An 18,789-nucleotide genomic window follows, 5' to 3' on the forward strand; every position below is an offset into this window, starting at 1 on the left:
TGAACTTCACTTATGAAGAACCAAATACCAACAGACGAGGAGGGAAACCCACCGAAACGGCAGTTTTAAAGTTTCCACGTTTCCCCCTCTCAGAGCAGCCATCCCCCACTCTGCTCCTTCAGACTAGCCAGCATCAATTAGCAAACACCTGGTGGAACTGTTCACATGCAGAGCTCATTATATGAGCCACTTCTCAGTGCAGTGGGGGTAAAAATGTTAAAGGGTTAACAAAGGAGCCATGTTGTGAGGACTTCAGTTTCAGAAAGAGCAGGAGCTTCTTAAAGAGACAGAGACGAATTTCAAAGAATTAAACTACACAGTAAAATTTCTTTTAAGTCATATTTCATATATATAAAAACATTTTCTTAACAACTGAAGTTAACAAAATTACATGATTGTGTGAGAAAATGGAGCAATGAGCCTGGAAAACAACACTAAGTAGTTTAAATCAAGTTTCATCATCAGGTCTGAGTTGCTGCTGCTCAGCTGTGACGTCCAGTGGCTTCAAAATCTGAATTATCTACATAAAACAAAGAAAACATGATAAGCTATAACTTTCTTTCCTTTTCTTATTTGTTTTCTAACAGCTAGATCTTCACATTTTCTCCATAAAAGTTGCATAATCCTATTCGATAGCGCATTCTCACTACCCTGTATTACAGTCTTTATTTACTAGGTCATTAACAACATTTAGATTTCTCAGGCATTTCCTGCTGAAGCTTTTTAGTGCATGAACTTGCAGACTTGTGGGAGAAGCTGGTCATTTGGAAGCCTGACAGAAAATGGACTGTCCTATGAAACACCACCACAGGAGGAGTTAACCTGTAGCAGAGCGTGTGGTTAATCTTCTCCTGCGTTCAGCCGAGGGCTTCATAGTGATCCCTCTCAAGCTTTTCCCAGCCACTTTATTTCCCTAAACAGAGCAGGAAACCCAGTGAGGGAATGAAAATATCTGTGGTGTCCAAGAAGCTGTGGTGCGTCCACAAGCAGCTGCTTCTCTTCCTCACGCCACTCGTGTTCCTGCCTTTACTTTTTACTCTGCCAGAAAAGGTAAGTACTGATCACATGTTTGTGTCTGATTTTATTCAATTAGCTAGAAAACACGGAGTCATTTGTTAATCAGATTTCATCTGATTAAAACTGAAAATTGACTCATTCTTATGTTGTTTTTGTTAATGTAATATGTTAATGAAATATTTTGGTTAACATAATTTTTTATGCAGAAGAACATTAAATTACATAAAAATGAAAATAGTCCATCTCAGATTGAAATGTTTGGATCCAAGAAAACAGCTGATCAAACTGAAAATAAACTTAGTTTGTTACAAGTGATGATATTAAGTTTATTTAATTAAATATATTATGCTTATTAAGTTGTCATGTTAAACAAACATAAATAAATTAAGTTTGACCAACTTAACTTAATTACGTGTAACAAATTAACTCAATGTTTTTCTATGTTTTCAGTGTTTTTGAACATGCTTTTAGTGCATTATACATTTGTTACCATTAAACTAGTTATTTACTTATTAAAAAAAATTATCCACAGCTTGAAACTCAATAAAACACATTTTGGTGTCCAGAGTTTTTCATAATTTATCCTGCTTCTTCTCTTTTAGACTCAAAAACATACAAAATGGTAGAAAAGCATGGATTATTTGACTGTGTGTTGTTTTGACCTTAAGGTGTGTGTTGCTCCTCTTTCAGGAGGGAAAATGCCTTTACGTTGTGATACTGATGGCTACGTTTTGGTGCACAGAGGCCTTGCCTCTGGCGGTCACAGCGATGCTTCCAGTCTGCCTCTTCCCGACGCTGGGGATTCTCCCGGCCAAAACAGTCTGCCCCCAGTACTTCATCGAGACCAACTTCCTCTTCCTCAGCGGTCTTGTGATGGCGTCGTCGATTGAGGAGTGGGGCCTGCACCGTAGGATAGCCCTGAAGGTCCTTAGTATTGTCGGAGTGAAACCTGCTTGGTGAGAGCGAAAGTTTTGATTGAGAATTTGTTATTCTGATGTTTGTGAAACTAATCATACACAATCATCCTGATCTACTTCTACCCAAACCAAATCCAATTCAAGGTGGAGAAGAATTAGATTTAAAGGCGATCGACTCTATAAATTCACATTTTGCTACATTTTTGTAAATCGATTTGGGTTTCTACTGCTTCTAAAAACAGGCCAAGTGCTTAAAAACACTCAGTTGTTTTTTTGGAATAAAATGAGCCGCTTCCAAAACCTTCTGAATGTAATGTCACAAATCAACAGGCACTCTCCCATTCCCTAGAAACTCCACCAAAGCTCAACACATTTGGTCAGCTTAAAGGGTTTTACTGCTGTACAATGGCTGCTGGAAAAGACATATTTTTTTTGTTGATTTACTATTCAAAAATCACTTATGGTATTCTTGTTCGTCGTGCAGGAGGCTCCACTTCTGTTTATCAAAGATGAAAGGTTGTATAATTGTGCATCTGTTTGCAGCTATTTTCATGTGTTTAAATTGGAGGAGGCATGGCCAGCATCAGCTCATTTGGATTGAAAGTGACAGTAGCCCAAAAGCAGCTCATTCTGAAAGGAGACCATTTAGCAGACTAAACTCTCAATATCTAAAAATGATTTTGTGGAAAAAAATGTAATGAACATGTTTGGTGTAGTTCATAAACCTATCCTAATCTGTTCAAGGAAGGATAATAAGTCACGTTTAAAGCTGTCACAAAGATCCTTTCAAGGATTAAAGTGGATTCATTGTATCTCCTCAGGCTCATCTTGGGAATGATGATGACATCATCCTTCCTCTCCATGTGGCTCAGCAACACCGCCACAACGGCCATGATGCTTCCCATTGCAAACGCCATCCTGGAGAGCCTGTTTGGGGACCTGGAGACCCTGAAGCAAAAGTGCAAATCCCCAGAGGATCGTGACAGTGCTGCAATAAATGGTCCAGTGTAATGTTGGCACCGTGGTTTTAACAGGAAATCAAGAAGGCTTCCATCAAAACAACCTAAACAAAAGATCTGTTTTGATTACGTCAGAGAGATTAAATTTTTTCTGCTTTAATGATCATTTCAGACTTTCCTATGATGCAGTCCCATCGCATTATCTCTTGGAAAATCTCAGAATAAGCCCTGAATTCTAACACTATACACTGACTGACATAATCAGTGACTAGTTTGGAAATATAGTTGCACATTTATTTGTTGAGGGGGTAAATATTTCCCAGAGAAGCTGGTGGAAAATATGAAGTAGAGAGTCTTTGGACAAATCATTACGAAGTATTTAATTCAAGAATTGTTCATTTACTATAACACAAAAAAATGCAGATATAATGTACATTGTCCTGTTTAACTCTATAATATGGAATCTAATGTATGAACTTTGTGCAGTTTAAAATACACGGAGTCCTGGGAAGTAGGGTTAGTCAATCATCAAATAGCAATCGATTATTGTTCTTATCTCATGTGGCTGTCATATTAAATTAATTTAAAGTGCAGCTTTCTAAAACAGAAAATAATTTAACTTATATTTATATCTTTTGGATTCTATGTAACCAAAACTTTGTCTCAATTTAATTTCTTGCAGGTCAAACTTCACTGAAGCTCCATTCGCTGCCATCAGAGCCTTCTGAAAAACATGTGCTGTCAATGGATGGGTAAAAGAGCAGAGAGAGATCATTTTGGTAGTGATTTCTTAGAGGAATTCCTGAACTTAGATGGAATTCAGGGAATCTTTAACACATCCTAGTTGTAGCTCGTTTGGTGTTTCACATTTCATCACATAAGTCAGAATTTATGTTGCAAAATATCACCTGCAGCTTAAGTTAAAGTCCCTAAAGATGGAGTTTTTAGACTGAAGCAATCCCTTTTCTTTTTCAATTTGAAACCAGGAGGATTACTAGAGATGTTTCCATATCAAAACTTGTTTACTTCTGAGAAAAATAGAATACATCAATAAGCTGCAGCCGGGAAACACTTAGCTTAGCTTAGTTTGGCTTAGCTTATTTTAGCCTATTCTAGCTTAGCAATAACCCAAACAAGCTTAGATTTGGATAAAAATTGAGAGAAAGCAATTTTTTTTTAAACAATGGTTTAGATTAGCTGTTCTCATCATGGAACCTGGACTGAAAAAGTGGAAAACACGTAGATTATTTTTATTCTGCCAAATGGAACAGTGGAAAAATAATCAACCTTTGTTAGTTATTCTGAACAAAGTTCGAAAACAAAAAATAGAAAGTCACTTAGCTTAACTTATCTTAATTCAGGGAATAAAAATAAAATAAACAGAATTAAAATGATAATGAAAACGGATGAACTGTTTTCCTAACTCAAATTTCTTAATACAATTTAGCTTATCATAAAACTCAGATCAGTTTATCTTGTCTTAACTTGGCATGAAATTGAGATAAGCATGATAGATAGTGAAACTTTTCTTAAAATAGTCTAAACATTGACTATTTTGTAGATAAAGGTTAGACTATTTTATGAAACACAGTTTTAAGATAGGAACCAGCCACCCCACAACTGAGAAGTGGATTCAGATAATAGATATATGGATGGAAACTCAGTTATTTTACCTTAGCTTTCAAAATAATTGCTTTAAAAATAAATGGACAAAAAACTGTTTGCTTATCGTATATTTTCTTAACTTCGATTAAAAACCAAGGATAGTTATCTGAGCTTATCTGGTTTGAGAACACTAAACAGGTATTTTAGTCTATTTTATTTTTCCACTGTTCCATTTGGCAGTTCAAGTTTTTTTCTTGAACTGGGTGTTGAAAGGTAGAAGAAAGATGCAATTAGTTTATCTAGAAATAAAGTCATAACAAGACGACACTTAGCTTAACTTAACTTAGCTTAAACATGAGAACAGGTAACAATAATGGTCTTAGCTAAACATCAATGGTCAAAATACATAGCTTTCATAAGCTTAGCAAAAAATAGAATTAGCTCGTCTTAACGCGGTGTAGAATAAGAACTGAGAGTAATGGTTAGCTTAGCTAAACAGAAAATAACAAGAAACAGTTAGCTAACTAACTAACCTTCTCCAAGCTAACCGTCACCAGACGGTTAGCTTGGAGAAGGTTAGCTTGTCTCCGAGCTAACTTACATTTTACGTTTAAAAAAAAAGAGATAAATTTGTTTTGATATCTTCATTTTATAAAGGAACTTACATGTCAATAGTAGTGTAGTGTTTCCGTAAAATGTTGATTCGTGTCTTTAAACTTCAATAAGGATGGAAGCTGTGGAGCCTGCAGACATGAGGACGGCTGAGGAGATCCAGTCAGAGTCAGAGTATCAGCTGAAAGTGTGGAAAGGATTCTTGATCTGTATTCCCTATGCTGCCAGTATTGGAGGTACAGCAACGCTGACAGGCACAGCACCAAACCTCATCCTGATTGGACAGCTCAAAAGGTAAATTCAGGTTAAAAAAACAGATTTTCTTATTAGAAATGACTCAATTTACCAGTGAGCCTCTTGTTCTTTACAGCTACTTCCCAGACTGCGATCTTATCAACTTTGGCTCTTGGTTTGCCTTTGCTTTCCCCCTTATGCTTCTCTTTCTGTTTTTGGGGTGGATTTGGATCTCTTTTCTCTACGGCGGACTGAATACAAGGTAATATAAAATTATATTGTGATGTTTGGTTGGAATATTGTGTGATTTTGCTGTAGTGAAACATAACAGTCTAATGTCACACTTATTTTTTAAAATCCAGGTTATGTTTCACAAAACACGACCACAGAGCCCAGGCAGAAGCCAGAGCCAAAGCGCTAATTAAAGAAGATTACAGAAAACTGGGACCCATGAAGTGAGGACTCTTGAGTTTTCTTTTAATTTCATACAAATATGTACTATTTCTGTTACTGTACCTTTTACTCACTTTTTATTCCAGCTTTGCAGAAGGGGCCATCTCTTTCTTTTTTATTTTATTCGCTGTTCTTCTGTTCACAAGAGATCCCAAATTTGTTACTGGCTGGTCTGTGTTTTTCAAAAAAGGGTAAGAAATGGAGACCTTTCCCATCATCTTTAAAATTTTAGAAAAGGTATCATTGTTTAGAAAAGCCTACTAATTGCTTTTAGTCTTTTTTATTTTTGTTTCTTGCGTTTTCTGCAGGTATGTCACAGACGCTGTCACTGGTGTCGTCATTGTGTCCATTTTGTTCTTCTTCCCATCACAAAAACCCTCTCTGAGTTGGTGGTTTGACCCAAAAGGTTGGTCACATGTCAAAAGTTACTATTTATGACTGGATATTTGGGTCAGATTCAAGCGCTCTTCCCTACAGAAGCTGTTGCAAAATACACAGAGCAGGTTGAGGAATGTTAATAATGTAGATTAGAGGGTCTTAGTAAAGTTCCCGTCTGGAAGGGAGACTGTATGTTCTCTGTCTCTGTGATTAGAGTAAGCTTTTAAAGTGCTGCAGTTGCACTTTGTGTTTTCAGTTTATGTGTGCAATATAATTTGCATTTTCCACTGAGTAGAAACATACAATGCTGTGAAGAAAATACTGTCCCGCTTACACATTTCTGTTTTGTCATTGATTTATGTCACACATAAATGTTTTAGATAATCAAACAAATTTTAATAACAGACAAAGATAACTTGAGTGAATGCTAAAAGATTTATTTTATTAAAGTTTTATGTAAAAATCACATTTTGCATGTTTTTGTGTTGAATCTCAACTTTAAAAACAGCACAAGTGCTTAAAAATTCACCTAGCAGTTTTTTCGGCAATACGTGATGATACGTCATGATTTTTGGTGTCTAGGAAACGAGCAGTTCCAAAAACCTCTTGATTGTTCAGTTACAATTGAAGGATAGAGTTCCGTTACCTAGCAACCCCAACTGAGCTCCAGCATGTTTGGTCAGCTGGTTTTACTGCTTTATGCACTGTACAATGGCTGCTGGAAAAGACAAGTGAATGTCTTGTGGCTTGTGAACTCACCATTCACAAGCCACTTGCTGCTTTCTTGTTGGTTGTGCTGGAGGCTCTCCTAATGCTCTTCAAAGATGTATGGCTGTATAATTGTGCATTTGTTTGCAACCATTTGCAAGTATGAGTGTAAACATTGAGTTTATTTGGATTTAAAGTGACAGCAGCTCATTCTGGAAGGAGCTCAACAAAGGCAGAACTGACCAGACTAAAATCTAATTATCTAAGAATTATTTTGTGCATAAAAATTTAATGAACACGTTTTGTGCAGCTCATAAACCTATTCTAGCATGTTCAAGGAAGCATAATACAACACCTTTAAAGGAATAAAGCTTTCCAAAGGAAAATATTTTTCTTTGTGAAAAAGAATCTCAGACCAACAAATCACTAAAATAGAATCTGCATCACAGCATGAAACAGGCTACAAAACCTTAAAAAGAAACGCATTATGCCTTTCTTTTTAAAGAAAGACAAGAACAGACAAGAAACAAAATCATTTACATGAATCTGGTTTTGAGGCTCAAGTTGACCACAGTAAAATCCTTTTCTGCAAATAGAGAAAACATGTTATGGTGGTGAACCACCACAATGATGCATCAATTAAAATGGAGACAGAAATGTAGTAGCAGTAAGACACACTGCCACCTGCAGGTAGGGGTGAGTAATCAATAATACAATATTTTTCACAAGTGCAGAAAATTTGCAATAAACTCACAATTATCCATTAGCGCAAAAACGTGCAGGGATATGTAGATTTGATGTTAATTTGTGGATTTGCAAAAAGCTGGAGGGACTGATTGATGTAATTTGACCATTTATAGATAAAAACTGCTTTGACTTGATCGATAATCTTTAAGCAAACAGGTATTATTTTGTTTATGCTCCCCTCTGAAGTCTAACGGTCCACAGAAGAAGCTATGGCGGGCCGGATTTGGCCCTGGGCTTTTTGTTTGACACAGTGTTCACATTTTTGAGACTCGCCTCTCTTTCATGGGAGCCACCATGATGTATGAGAGCTGCTTTTGAAGGCTTCTTTTTAAGTCGCAGCTTTGGTGAATATTATTTATGGTTGTGGTCCTGGAAAGTATCCAGAATGTTATTCATTATCTCCTCTAAAAAGATGGAAACGTGTTTCTGAGAATGCACTGCTTTGTGGATGTTTGGTGTCTGAGGCACATGTGCACGAGATTGTGTTTGTTATGTTCAGCTGGTCAAATAAACCCCTGGACACTCAAAAGCAAAGCATGCGGCTCTTTGGTCTGAATTGGGTCAAATATTTGAAAGGAAGAGAATTAAATCTATTAATCTACAGAACTGTTAAGATTTCTACCATGCAAACTGTTGCAGAGTTCATAAAAATAAAGTCTCATTCTTGTACATTTTTTTCAGCTGTAAACACTCAATACGTCCCTCTCCTTTCGTGGAAAAAGGTCCAGGACTCTGTTCCCTGGAACATTATCCTCTTGCTTGGAGGCGGCTTTGCAATGGCCAAAGCTTGTGAGGTAACGAGTTTCTTTCCCCAAATGAGCTTCGTACTTTAAGTCATAAACTGATTGCAGTCACAGCTTATTTGTCTAGCCTTTATGTTCTCTCCTAACATGAAACAGCCAATAGTTTGCTGTAGCTTAAAAGCAATTCCTGGAAAAATTAGTCAATAAAGTCTGAGAAAATAAAAACTAGAATAGTAATTGGAGGATCAGTGCAACGAATTACCTCATAAAACTCATGTCGAAAAACGGGAACATCTTTTTCTCTGATAATTAAAACCTACGTAAATATACAATTTAAACCAAATGTTTATATATTTTCTCATATTTTACTTTAAAACCAGAATAATATTTCACGTTTTAGTTGAGTATGGATTCGCAAAATTGTTTTGTTTTGCTAAATTTAAAAATAATAGCAATACAGAATCTAATAGCATAAGATTCTGTATTATTAAGGACTTTCTTCATATTTAGAAGTTCACAGTTACAAAAAATACTATGATTATTTTTTGTAACTAGATAAATAGATATTTGTAACACTTATAAGGGTGAGTACATGTAAAATGAACATTACGTCTTCATTGTGCAAAATTCTCCATCCATTTGATGCTCATGTTGCATCGTAGTTCAGAAAGTTGACCTGATTGAACAACCAACGTGATTTTCGGATTCAGCTCGTAAAACTGACCCTAAAACAGGTGAAAAACCCCAGACAATTATTTTGGCTGTTGACCAGTGTAATTACCGACACGAGAACTCACTCTTTGTGCGAACAGTGGATTTTTTTCTGCTATTATTAGTTTTTTCATCATGGAAGTAACGAGCTATATGTGAAAATGTAAGGAGTATAAAGTGCAGATATTTCTCTTAAAATGTAGGGAGTAAAAGTAAAAAGTTTTCAGAACTACAAGTACAGTACAAATACCTGAAAAACCTACTTGAGTACTTTTCCTTTTTTATTTTACAACTCTGCTGTGCTCCTTACTTTCTCTGCTGGTTTTTCTTTTATTTGTTCTTTTCTGAAATGTAGTTTATTATGTTTTTATTTGACCTTTGACCCTTAACCCAGATATTTTGCCTTGCGGCAGGAGTCTGGCCTTGCGTCCTGGATCGGAGGTCACCTCCAGCCCTTGGCTGAAGTTCCCCCAGCTGTAGCTGTCATGTTAATCACTGCTTTCCTGGCTTGTTTCACTGAGTTTGCCAGCAACACAGCAACTATTATCATATTTCTGCCTGTCATTGCTGAACTGGTGAGTCTAACAACTAGAATTATAAAATAAAAATTGTTTCTTATGAGCACACGTGAATATATATGATTTTCCTGGTGAAAAAAGTCTTTACAGATGCTAAATTATACAATTAAACCTTTAAGTTCTTAATGGAGCGCCAGCGATCCAGCCAAACTTGCAGTACCGTAATTCCGCCACACGGTGCGCTAACTGAAAGATTCCAACAGTTTCTGAAAGGGGAGGCGTTGCGCTTTCCAGCCAATGTTGGGTTATTACGGTAATTTCACTCCCGCCGTAGCAGGGGGTGAAATTAATGCGATGAAACGCTTTTAATAGACGGTAAATTATGAAAATAAATTAAAATAAGCAAAAATATCCAGGCGGACATGTTAAATTTAGAACATAAAGGGTTAAATCTGTTTTATGCTTCACTTCAATGTAAACATGCAGATAAATATGGCAGTAAAAGATAAAAACTGGATGTTAAAGCTGTGGACAGTGACGGAGTTTTGGTTCAGTTCTTGTTCTTATTAAGAGCCTCAGCGACTTGTTAAACTCTGGCAGTGGATGTTCTCTTGTTTCTAACCTGTTGGACATTAACTGCTGCTATTATGGTAATGATTACCGAAAGGTTTTATTGCCTTTGCACAAAGAAATGCTTAAGTTTTATCTGCAGGATGCATAGTTTGAAGAATTTGTGTTTAAATTGACGGTTTGTTTGAATTTAAATCAAAATAAAATATGAACTCAAGCTGTTTATATTTGTCTAATTGAAAGACTTAATTAGTCAAACACATAAGAGAATAATCCTGACAAACAACATTTAACGCATTCCAGTTCTAACTGAGTACACTGCAAAAAACACAAAATCTTTCCAGGTATTTTTGGTTCTAGTACAAACATACAATTGAAATAAGACAAAACTAACTTAGAAGTAACTTTTCAGCAAAATATACCAGCTTGCTTTAATGTTAATAATTCATTAATATTGACAAATGAGTACTAGATTCACTGATAGATTATTCTTATAACAAAGGAAAATGTCTTGTTACAAATGAAATAATCTACCAATTGAAATAGTAATTTTTTATAATTATTAAGGAAGTATTGAATCAAAACAAGCTGCTGTATTTTGCTGAAAACTTTCTTGTGCATTTGTTTTGTTTTATTGCAAATGTACTAAGATATTTGCACTAGAAACTAGACTAGAAATACTTGGTAAGAATTTATGTTTTTGCAGTGTAAATACAAAATGCTGTGAACAAATAGGGAAGCAGTGGTTATTTAACCTGTTTATAATAAAGATTAAATAAGAAAGTACACAGTTTTTGAAATGCCACCATTTTGACTGACATTTTTAAAACGTGAACTGGACACAGGCTTTTTCAGGCTATTGTATTGAGTCATATAAACAAACAAATAAAAGAAAAAAATCCAGAGTCTCTTCAATGAAATGAAATGAAATGAAACAAATAAATTAGGTTCAATTTTACTCAGACGTTGAAACTTGAAATTTGAAGTTTCGTCAAAATCCAATATGGCAATATGGTTTGCATATTTGAGTATTTTTATCCATCAGTAATGTATAAAATAATATATTATCACCTTTCTAAAAATAAGAAGTCATTTTTTGCCAAAAGTCTTTTTTTTGCCTAAATCATATTTTGGCAAAACACTTACTGTAGGAAGTTAGATTCCTTGTTTTGTCTGAACAAACCTGGCTCATAAAGTTGATTCTGATTAAAGCGTTTTCCAGTAAGAAGAAAAAGTTAAACATGTCTGAGTGTTTAATACCTTTAAATCCTTTCTAAATGAAATATTGAAGAGCAGGACTGTCTCTGCAGGCCATTCGTGTCTCTGTGAATCCTCTGTACTTCATGATTCCTGCCACTGTGGGATGTTCGTACGCCTTCATGCTTCCTGTTTCCACTCCACCCAACTCCATCGCCTTTGCATCCGGACATCTCATGGTCAAAGACATGGTAACGAACTCACACGACTCGTTCACTTTAAAAACCAGCAGCGGTCCTCATGTTTCCCCTCTGTTTCAGGTGAAAACCGGCTTTGTCATGAACATCCTGGGGATCCTCTCCGTGTCTCTGGCTATGAACACATGGGGCGTCGCCATGTTTAACTTGAGCTCCTACCCACAATGGGCTCACACTGCCAACACTACTGCTGCCTCTCCACGTGTTCACTTCCCGTCCATGAGGTCAACCAACGCCACACTCTGAGGATGTAAATGCAGACTGTATATAGATTTAAGAACTAAAACTACACATGGACACGTCTGTTTTCAAATGTGCTAAAACACCACAGAGCTCTTTTTCTGCTGCTCCTGGCTCTTCTGCCTTTAGGAAGCGTGTTGTAATTATTGCTTCTTATCTTTAATGTTCACTTTGGCTTTAATATTTGTGAATATGCTGTAAAAAATGTTGAATTATCATACACTAACTGGGCCAGAAGTACCAGATGTCGTCAGATGTAAGAATTTGTGTGACATGTAATTCTTAATCCATTGAGTTTAATCTGATGTCGGCACCCTTTCTTCAGTCAAAACAGTTTCAGCTCTTCTGGTTTTGGACTTTTCTTTTACAGAAACCCATTTGTGAGGTCAGACACTGATGTTGGACAAGAAGCCCTGCCTCTCAGTTTCTTCTCCAATTCCTCCTGAAAGTGTTTTAGTGGGTTTAGGTCAGGATCTGTGCAGACCTGTCAGATAACATATGTTTAATAGACCTTCATACGTTGTTACCAAGTCAAGTTGGAACAGGAAGGCCAGTATCTTGGCTTCCTGAAGCCTTAAACGTTGCATTTACTGGAGTTAAATGACTGAGTCTAACTTCCAAAAAGCAAAAACACAAAATCTTACCAAGTATTTTTGGTCTACTTTCTAGTGCAAATATCTTAGTACACTTGAAATAAGACAAAACAAACTTACAATTTTAGCAAGATACAGGAGCTTGTTTAAAGTCAGTTATTCCTCAGTATTAATAAAACTGGCAAATAATCTGCCAGTGGAGCAAACTGTTTTGTTTTATTGACATACAGTGTCTGGATGGTTAGTCAACAACAAAACAGTTGTTTTTTCCAGCAGCCATTGTACAGTTCAGACAGAGGTGAAACCAGCTGATCAAAGTCCTGAAGTATTGCTCAGGTTGCTAGGTGACAGGCTGGGCTTGGCTGGAGTTGCTAGGCAACTGTGGAGTGGCCACTGATTGTGACTTGAAAATTGGGAAGTTTTTGAAACAGCTCATTTTCCAGGCACCAGAAAAACATTAACTTATTGCCAAAAAACTTTCTAGTTTAGCTGTTTTTAGAAGCAGTAGAAATGCAAATTGAAATATAAAAACCTGCTAAATGTGAATTTTGAATAATAGATCCCCTTTAACACTCCAAACATGGCGGAAATATCTCATAACATTATCTTTAGAGCCATCCCAGTAATCTACACAACCTTAAAATTATCAGAAGGAGATGATCGGGTCAAACATCGTCATAATTAGCTTGCCATGTTAACTGGTGTTCGGAGGTCCTGCCACTTTATTTGTACATAAAGCCATTCTTCTTCACGTACACATTTGATCATAGACACAATAGACAACAAATAAATAACAAAATTAGAAAAATCACAGAAAATGTGGCATCAGAACCAGGTAATAGCACCAAAAGCTACAAGTCCAAATCACTTCTAGTTGGTTATAATGGTTGCAACACCTGAGGGAATAATTTTGAGAGAGGACCCAGTACATTTCCCAATGCTGTACATTTAAATTCTGTTTCATAGAGGGTGCTGTTGTGACTTTTTTACACTTATGTTGTTCAGTATATTTGCATAAGTGACTGATTTACAATTATATGTTAAGCATAATTTACATGATGATTATTATTATTAATTGTATTGAACATGATTGTATATAATTACAAAGGCGAAGTGAAATATATTTCAGTGCAAGACATGATTTATTTGAATAGAGGAAGTCTTTTATTTTGAAGAATGCTTAAGGATCTGTTACTGTTTTGTCACTATCTTGCTTTGTTGACTTTTGATTGCTATTGGTAACGAACAGCTGTTGTCCGTTATCAGCTGACGCCGTTTTTTTCCTCTTCAATAAATACTGAACAGAAAGGTTCAGTAAAAGAAATACGAGCCTCCGTCTTGTTTGAGAAGAAGCTTTACTCCGTAACAGGTGCCGTTTGTATTTATTACTACAAGGCCAGTCAAAAAGGAGAGAAACAACTGTGAATAACTTTTATAATACATGTATCACTGAAATTCAGAAAGCGATCATGTTGGTGAATCCTTCTGCACACACGTCCAGTAATTAAAAAATCCCCCAACTATATTGATGAAAGTTAATTATTGAATCTGTTCATTTTATGATTTACCTGCATGTTCTGTCAAAAAAAGTTTTAACACAATGACAAACCGAGTGAATGAAGGTTTTCACACATTTTTGCACATTTTGTCCAAACAGCAGTAAAACCCGTGTTTGCTTGGTGTTATAAAGGATTATTTTGTCACTCTGAAGTCACAAGGCCTTAGAGCAATGGTTAACGTCTGCAAGGCTGCAGAGGTCATTTATTTAGTGCTGCGTCACCAGCAGAAAGCTTTTAATGTTTACATGCAAAACTAGAAAATACTCAACCAGAATCCACAAAAGCAGACTGGATTCAGCTCAAACAGAAACATCAACCTGGATTAAGACCTGTGTGTTTTAATAAGGTTAGATAGAAGAACAATATTTTTTCTGGATTAAGTTTTTCGCAAGGTATGCTTGTGCATTGTGGGTGTAGCTTTTCTGTCTGCACCTGTTTAATTTTGCTATTGCTTTCTGTGGTTTTCAACAAGAAAAAAGAATTTATGAGACGAGGAGACTGACTGTTTCTCACTAAATTGTCACTTCTTAAGGAAGATAATAATTTGAATCCAGTCAGTTTCTGATTTTTGGGGAATAATATCCTGTTTTACCGCAAAAAAGCATAAAAAGCATAAACAGCACCCCCGCTGAGGAGGTTGTTTATTAATACTTGGGCAATACTTTAAAAACAATTTAAAAATTTATTTTGCATAAAAAAATAAAAGTTTAATTTTCATGATGTCTTCAGTTGAACATTGTAGTAGGAGGTAACCTAGAATAGCATCCAACTGAACAAATGTTTGACAAATTACATTCTGCTCTTTACTCCACCTATCAGACTCTTGACTTGATGATGCAAGATGACTAAACATTTTCATCAATCAATGATGAAACGAAAAAAAATCTGGATATTTAGAAACTTATAGCAGCATTCTGAACATAAAGCTAAACATTAAGCCGTGAAATAAAGAAATTTATTATCACCTGCTGTTGTAAATCATAATATTTATTTCTTGTAAAGTAGGTTTTGAAAAAGGTAACTCTTTACCTTCCATTTAGGGATATATGATAAAGTGAAGACTAGAAATACACTGTAAAACATTTTCTTTCCATCTCAGGATAGAAAAACAAGCCGCTAAGCATTCTGGGAAATACTTCCCACTCCTGTTTTTTTCTTCTTTCAGTTTTTTTAAGTGCTAACACAAATTGCTACTGTAAGTTTATCCTTCACAGACTCAAACATTTAGGTTCAAAGTGTAAAACTGGCTAAATTTATTTGACTTAAAGAGTATCAGACAGCAGACGCAACTATATGGTCTCAAATGTTTTACAGTGCCATTATGCATGCTTTTGCATTTGTCCCGACCTCATTTCTGGTTTGTGCATCAGTTTGCTTTAATTGGACCTTTAAGAAGTTAAAAATAAACAAACCTCTGGTCAGTTTTTGGTGTCATCACGTTTAAATCATCATGAAACTTGGGTCACAACCCGTGTTTGTCACCGCTGGTCTTTAATTCACAGAAAATGCTTGTTTGTTTCCTCGTGAGAACTCATGCGACCCACAAACACCAACATGACGCTGACTGTTCTGCTCAGTTCCCCTTTTCTAACCTTCGAGGTTCAGCAACGCTTCCCAAAGCGGCTTTGTCCTGTTCTGTTTGAAAGGTCGATCATGGAGCGCGCTGCTTTACCGCTCAGGTAAGAAATGTCTGTGCACTGGAAAAAGAAAACAGAGCTTAAAATTAATTAGATTTAATTAATTTATTTCATGTAGTTGAATTAAGTAGAGTTAATTTATTTATCATGACAGTGTAATAAACCTAATGTATTTATTTTTGGATTTTAAGTTGTATGACCTGTTTTCTTGTTTCAGTGAGTGATAAATACGTTTGTTTGATTTTTTTTTTATTATTATTATTTTTACTTCCTTGGATAATTCTCAAAAAGAGCTAAAATAATATTGAGTAAAAATCAAATTAGTTAAAAGTATTTCTTGGTGTCCTGTGGTGTACTTTTATTTTTACCATTACTGGCAATAATTACTTTAAAAATTTGCCTGTATGCCATTTTTATGGCACTATATTTGAGCTACATTACTATTATTCTCTTCAATAGAGATATTTATAGTTTTGCTTTAAACCAGAGCTCCTTTATCTGTTGTAACAGGTCATTTGACTCAGTAAAAAACTAAAACAAAAAAGTTACAGCACATCTTTGTAACTGGTTTATGTCTTATCTATTAGTTTAGGCTATTTATTTACTGTGACTAAAAATAAAGGAGAAGATCCAAATTCAGAGCTTTTTTAAGGTAGGAATATGATTTCAAAAACTTTGTACTTCCTCTGGCGATATTTATTGTAAAAATGGTAAGAAACCACTGTTGTGACTGTTGTAGTGATTATAATAAATGTATAATGCAGAAAAGTTGACATAAAGTGAATATTAGTTATTCTTGGGGGTCTGTTGGAAGTTGGAGCCCCTCATTTAAACCGCCAGTTTAAAACAGGTTTTCTTTCTTCTTCACAGGAACAAATCAGGATGTCACATGCAGGCTCTGAAGTCTCTGCTGTTCTACGTGTGGGATGTTTACTCCAAACCCGCTCCGTCAGGCAGCGAAATCCTTTCTCTGCTGTCTATCTGCTCCACCTTCGCCGTCTTTACCGGTGGACTGCTGCACCACTGGCTGTCACAGACTCTAAAGTACGACCATGTTGCTTCGGTCCAGACCGCCTGCTTCTACAGCGTGACCATGCTGCTGGTCTCCTTCCTGTTCCACCCCCTCCGCTGCGTTCTCACCATGACCCTTCCCACTGTGTGCACCAAACAGGGACGCAAACTCCTCATCTCGGCCTCCGTCATGATCCTGGTGCTGAATGTCATCCCTAACATCACGGTCAACGTCGGGGCGGTCGCGCGGATCCTGAAGTGCACGGCTGAGGGCTTCACCAGGACCCTGCTGAACTCGTCTGAACCCTTCAACGAAGCAAAGCGAGACCTGGTGGAGGAAGCCATCAGAGTGCAGAGGGAGGACTTGAGCATCGTCACCAATTTAAGGAAGTTGGACCATTTCACGCATGTTGACGTGTCAGAAGTCAGAAGCACGTTTTCTAATGTGATTGGTCAGATAGAGGTCAACTTCTCACATGCGAAGAACCTGCTGAGAGACTACAAGCTGCTGTCAAACCGGATCCTCGCAGCTGTTTTTGTTGCATTATTGATTATTGAATCAGCACGATACTTAAAATCCTACCTGACTTCTGTTCAGTTTGATAACAGCTTCATCGCTGCGTCTTCTGAGGGGGATGAACAGCAGCCTAAAGATAAAATCAGGGTCGCAGTCTGTAAAATAACAAGTCAGGAATGTACCTCTTCCTTCATATCTCTGGTCATTGTGACGTTATACTTTATTTCAATAACTCTAATCGTAGTTTTAGATCACGTTGTGTATCACATAGTCCAGGTGATCGTGCCGTGGGTGATGGATTTCCCACCGACGACTGCTGCTATAACTGTCAGCTATAAGGTAAAGTTTCTCCTTTTCAGCTCTACATATTTCCCCAGTTCATAATATCCTGATTTGGCTAAATTCACATTTTTTCTTCTTTTCTTTTTTAATGTACTTCCATTTTCGGTCTCAACTACTTCTAAAAACAGCCAAAGCACTTAAAAAAAACTACCCATCTGTTTTTCGACAAGAAGTTTTTTAGTGTTTGGAAAAAGTGTCATTTCAAAAACCTCCACTGTGCCGTTACCTAGCAACCCCAGCACATTACCCAGCAACCCAAGCTGAGTTTCAGGACAGTTGGTCAGCTGGATTTACTGCTGTATTCACTCTACAATGGCTGCTGGAAAAGACAAATGTTTTGTTGTTGACTTACCAGTCAGAACCAACTGCTGGATTATTCTTGGTTGTACACAAGGCTCTACTTTTGCTTTTCAAATATGTACGGTTATATAATTGCACATCTGTTTGCAGCCATTTTCACATGTGAGTGTAAACATTGAGTTGGATGGAGCTCAAAAAGCAGAATTCACCAGACTAAAATCTCATTACTGAAGAACGATTTTGTGCAAAAAATGTAATGTCCATGTTTTTTGTAGCCCATATCCTAACATTATTTAATGCTCTTCTTTTTACTGCAGGTTAACTGGTTTCCTCCTGCCCTCTGCATTATCCCTCAGTCATGTGTCACCCAGGAGCTGATCAACTTCCACAAGGACTACAAGTGGACCTTCAACCCCGAACCGTCTCTCTGTGACGTGACAACGTCAGCTCCGAAGCTGGGCGTCACTCTCCTGCTGGGATGTTTCTGGCTCATGAGCTACCTCATGGTGTTTCTCGAAGTTTACGCCAGGCGGCTTCGCAGGAACATCTGCGCGTCGTTTTTCAGAGAGCAGGAAGACAGAAGAAGAGCCTATTTGACAAAGAAATTAGAGGAAAAACAGAAGATGAGGAAGAAAAGGACGGCTAAAGCTATTAATGTTTGAATTTCTAAGTGAAATGTCCTAATTATGATAGATTTATGTTTTAGACAAAAATATTGTGTTTTTTATGTCTATTTTACTTTTTGTTTTACTTGTAATATGGATGAAAGTAACATTATCTAACCCCAAGTACAAATTAGGCTTAATAGAAAAATATGCAAACTACCATCTTCTTGGAACAGTTTAAGTAGCTTAACACAACTCTTATTAGCTTCTCAAAATTTACCACAAAATTTCAGTTTTAATGACCACTGTGGGTTAAAAATTATTTTGTTTCTTTATAACTTATTCATATTTTCACTGTT

At 36.5% G+C, this 18,789-nt stretch overlaps 2 protein-coding genes and 1 long non-coding RNA gene across 3 annotated transcripts; 2 read left to right on the plus strand and 1 right to left on the minus strand.

Annotated features, from left to right (window-relative positions):
• Positions 1-299: 299 nt before the first annotated feature.
• Positions 300-1,768, minus strand: LOC106952894 (uncharacterized). The gene is made up of 2 exons (XR_001426068.1): positions 1,680-1,768; positions 300-520 (listed from the first exon to the last, which is right to left on the minus strand). It is a non-coding gene; the product is annotated as an uncharacterized LOC106952894 (long non-coding RNA).
• slc13a3 (solute carrier family 13 member 3) lies at positions 540-12,504 on the plus strand. Its single transcript, XM_015041262.1, has 13 exons — positions 540-1,050; positions 1,708-1,973; positions 2,756-2,934; positions 3,576-3,645; positions 5,225-5,404; positions 5,481-5,606; positions 5,707-5,799; positions 5,884-5,988; positions 6,106-6,203; positions 8,312-8,424; positions 9,498-9,659; positions 11,483-11,620; positions 11,690-12,504. The coding sequence occupies exons 1-13, from the start codon at positions 943-945 to the stop codon at positions 11,870-11,872; spliced, it is 1,821 nt and encodes a 606-aa protein (XP_014896748.1). The 5' UTR covers positions 540-942; the 3' UTR covers positions 11,873-12,504.
• Positions 12,505-13,342: 838 nt separating this feature from the next.
• ocstamp (osteoclast stimulatory transmembrane protein) lies at positions 13,343-18,778 on the plus strand. Its single transcript, XM_015041275.1, has 4 exons — positions 13,343-13,428; positions 13,829-15,697; positions 16,526-17,522; positions 18,143-18,778. Exons 2-4 carry the CDS (start codon positions 15,552-15,554, stop codon positions 18,485-18,487), a joined length of 1,488 nt encoding a protein of 495 aa, XP_014896761.1. The 5' UTR covers positions 13,343-13,428; positions 13,829-15,551; the 3' UTR covers positions 18,488-18,778.
• The last annotated feature ends 11 nt before the right edge of the window (positions 18,779-18,789 follow it).

This window comes from Poecilia latipinna, unplaced genomic scaffold, assembly GCF_001443285.1.
Source record: "Poecilia latipinna isolate Pla-1442-1.1 unplaced genomic scaffold, P_latipinna-1.0 Scaffold31, whole genome shotgun sequence".
In the NCBI taxonomy this organism is placed as follows: Eukaryota; Metazoa; Chordata; class Actinopteri; order Cyprinodontiformes; family Poeciliidae; genus Poecilia; species Poecilia latipinna.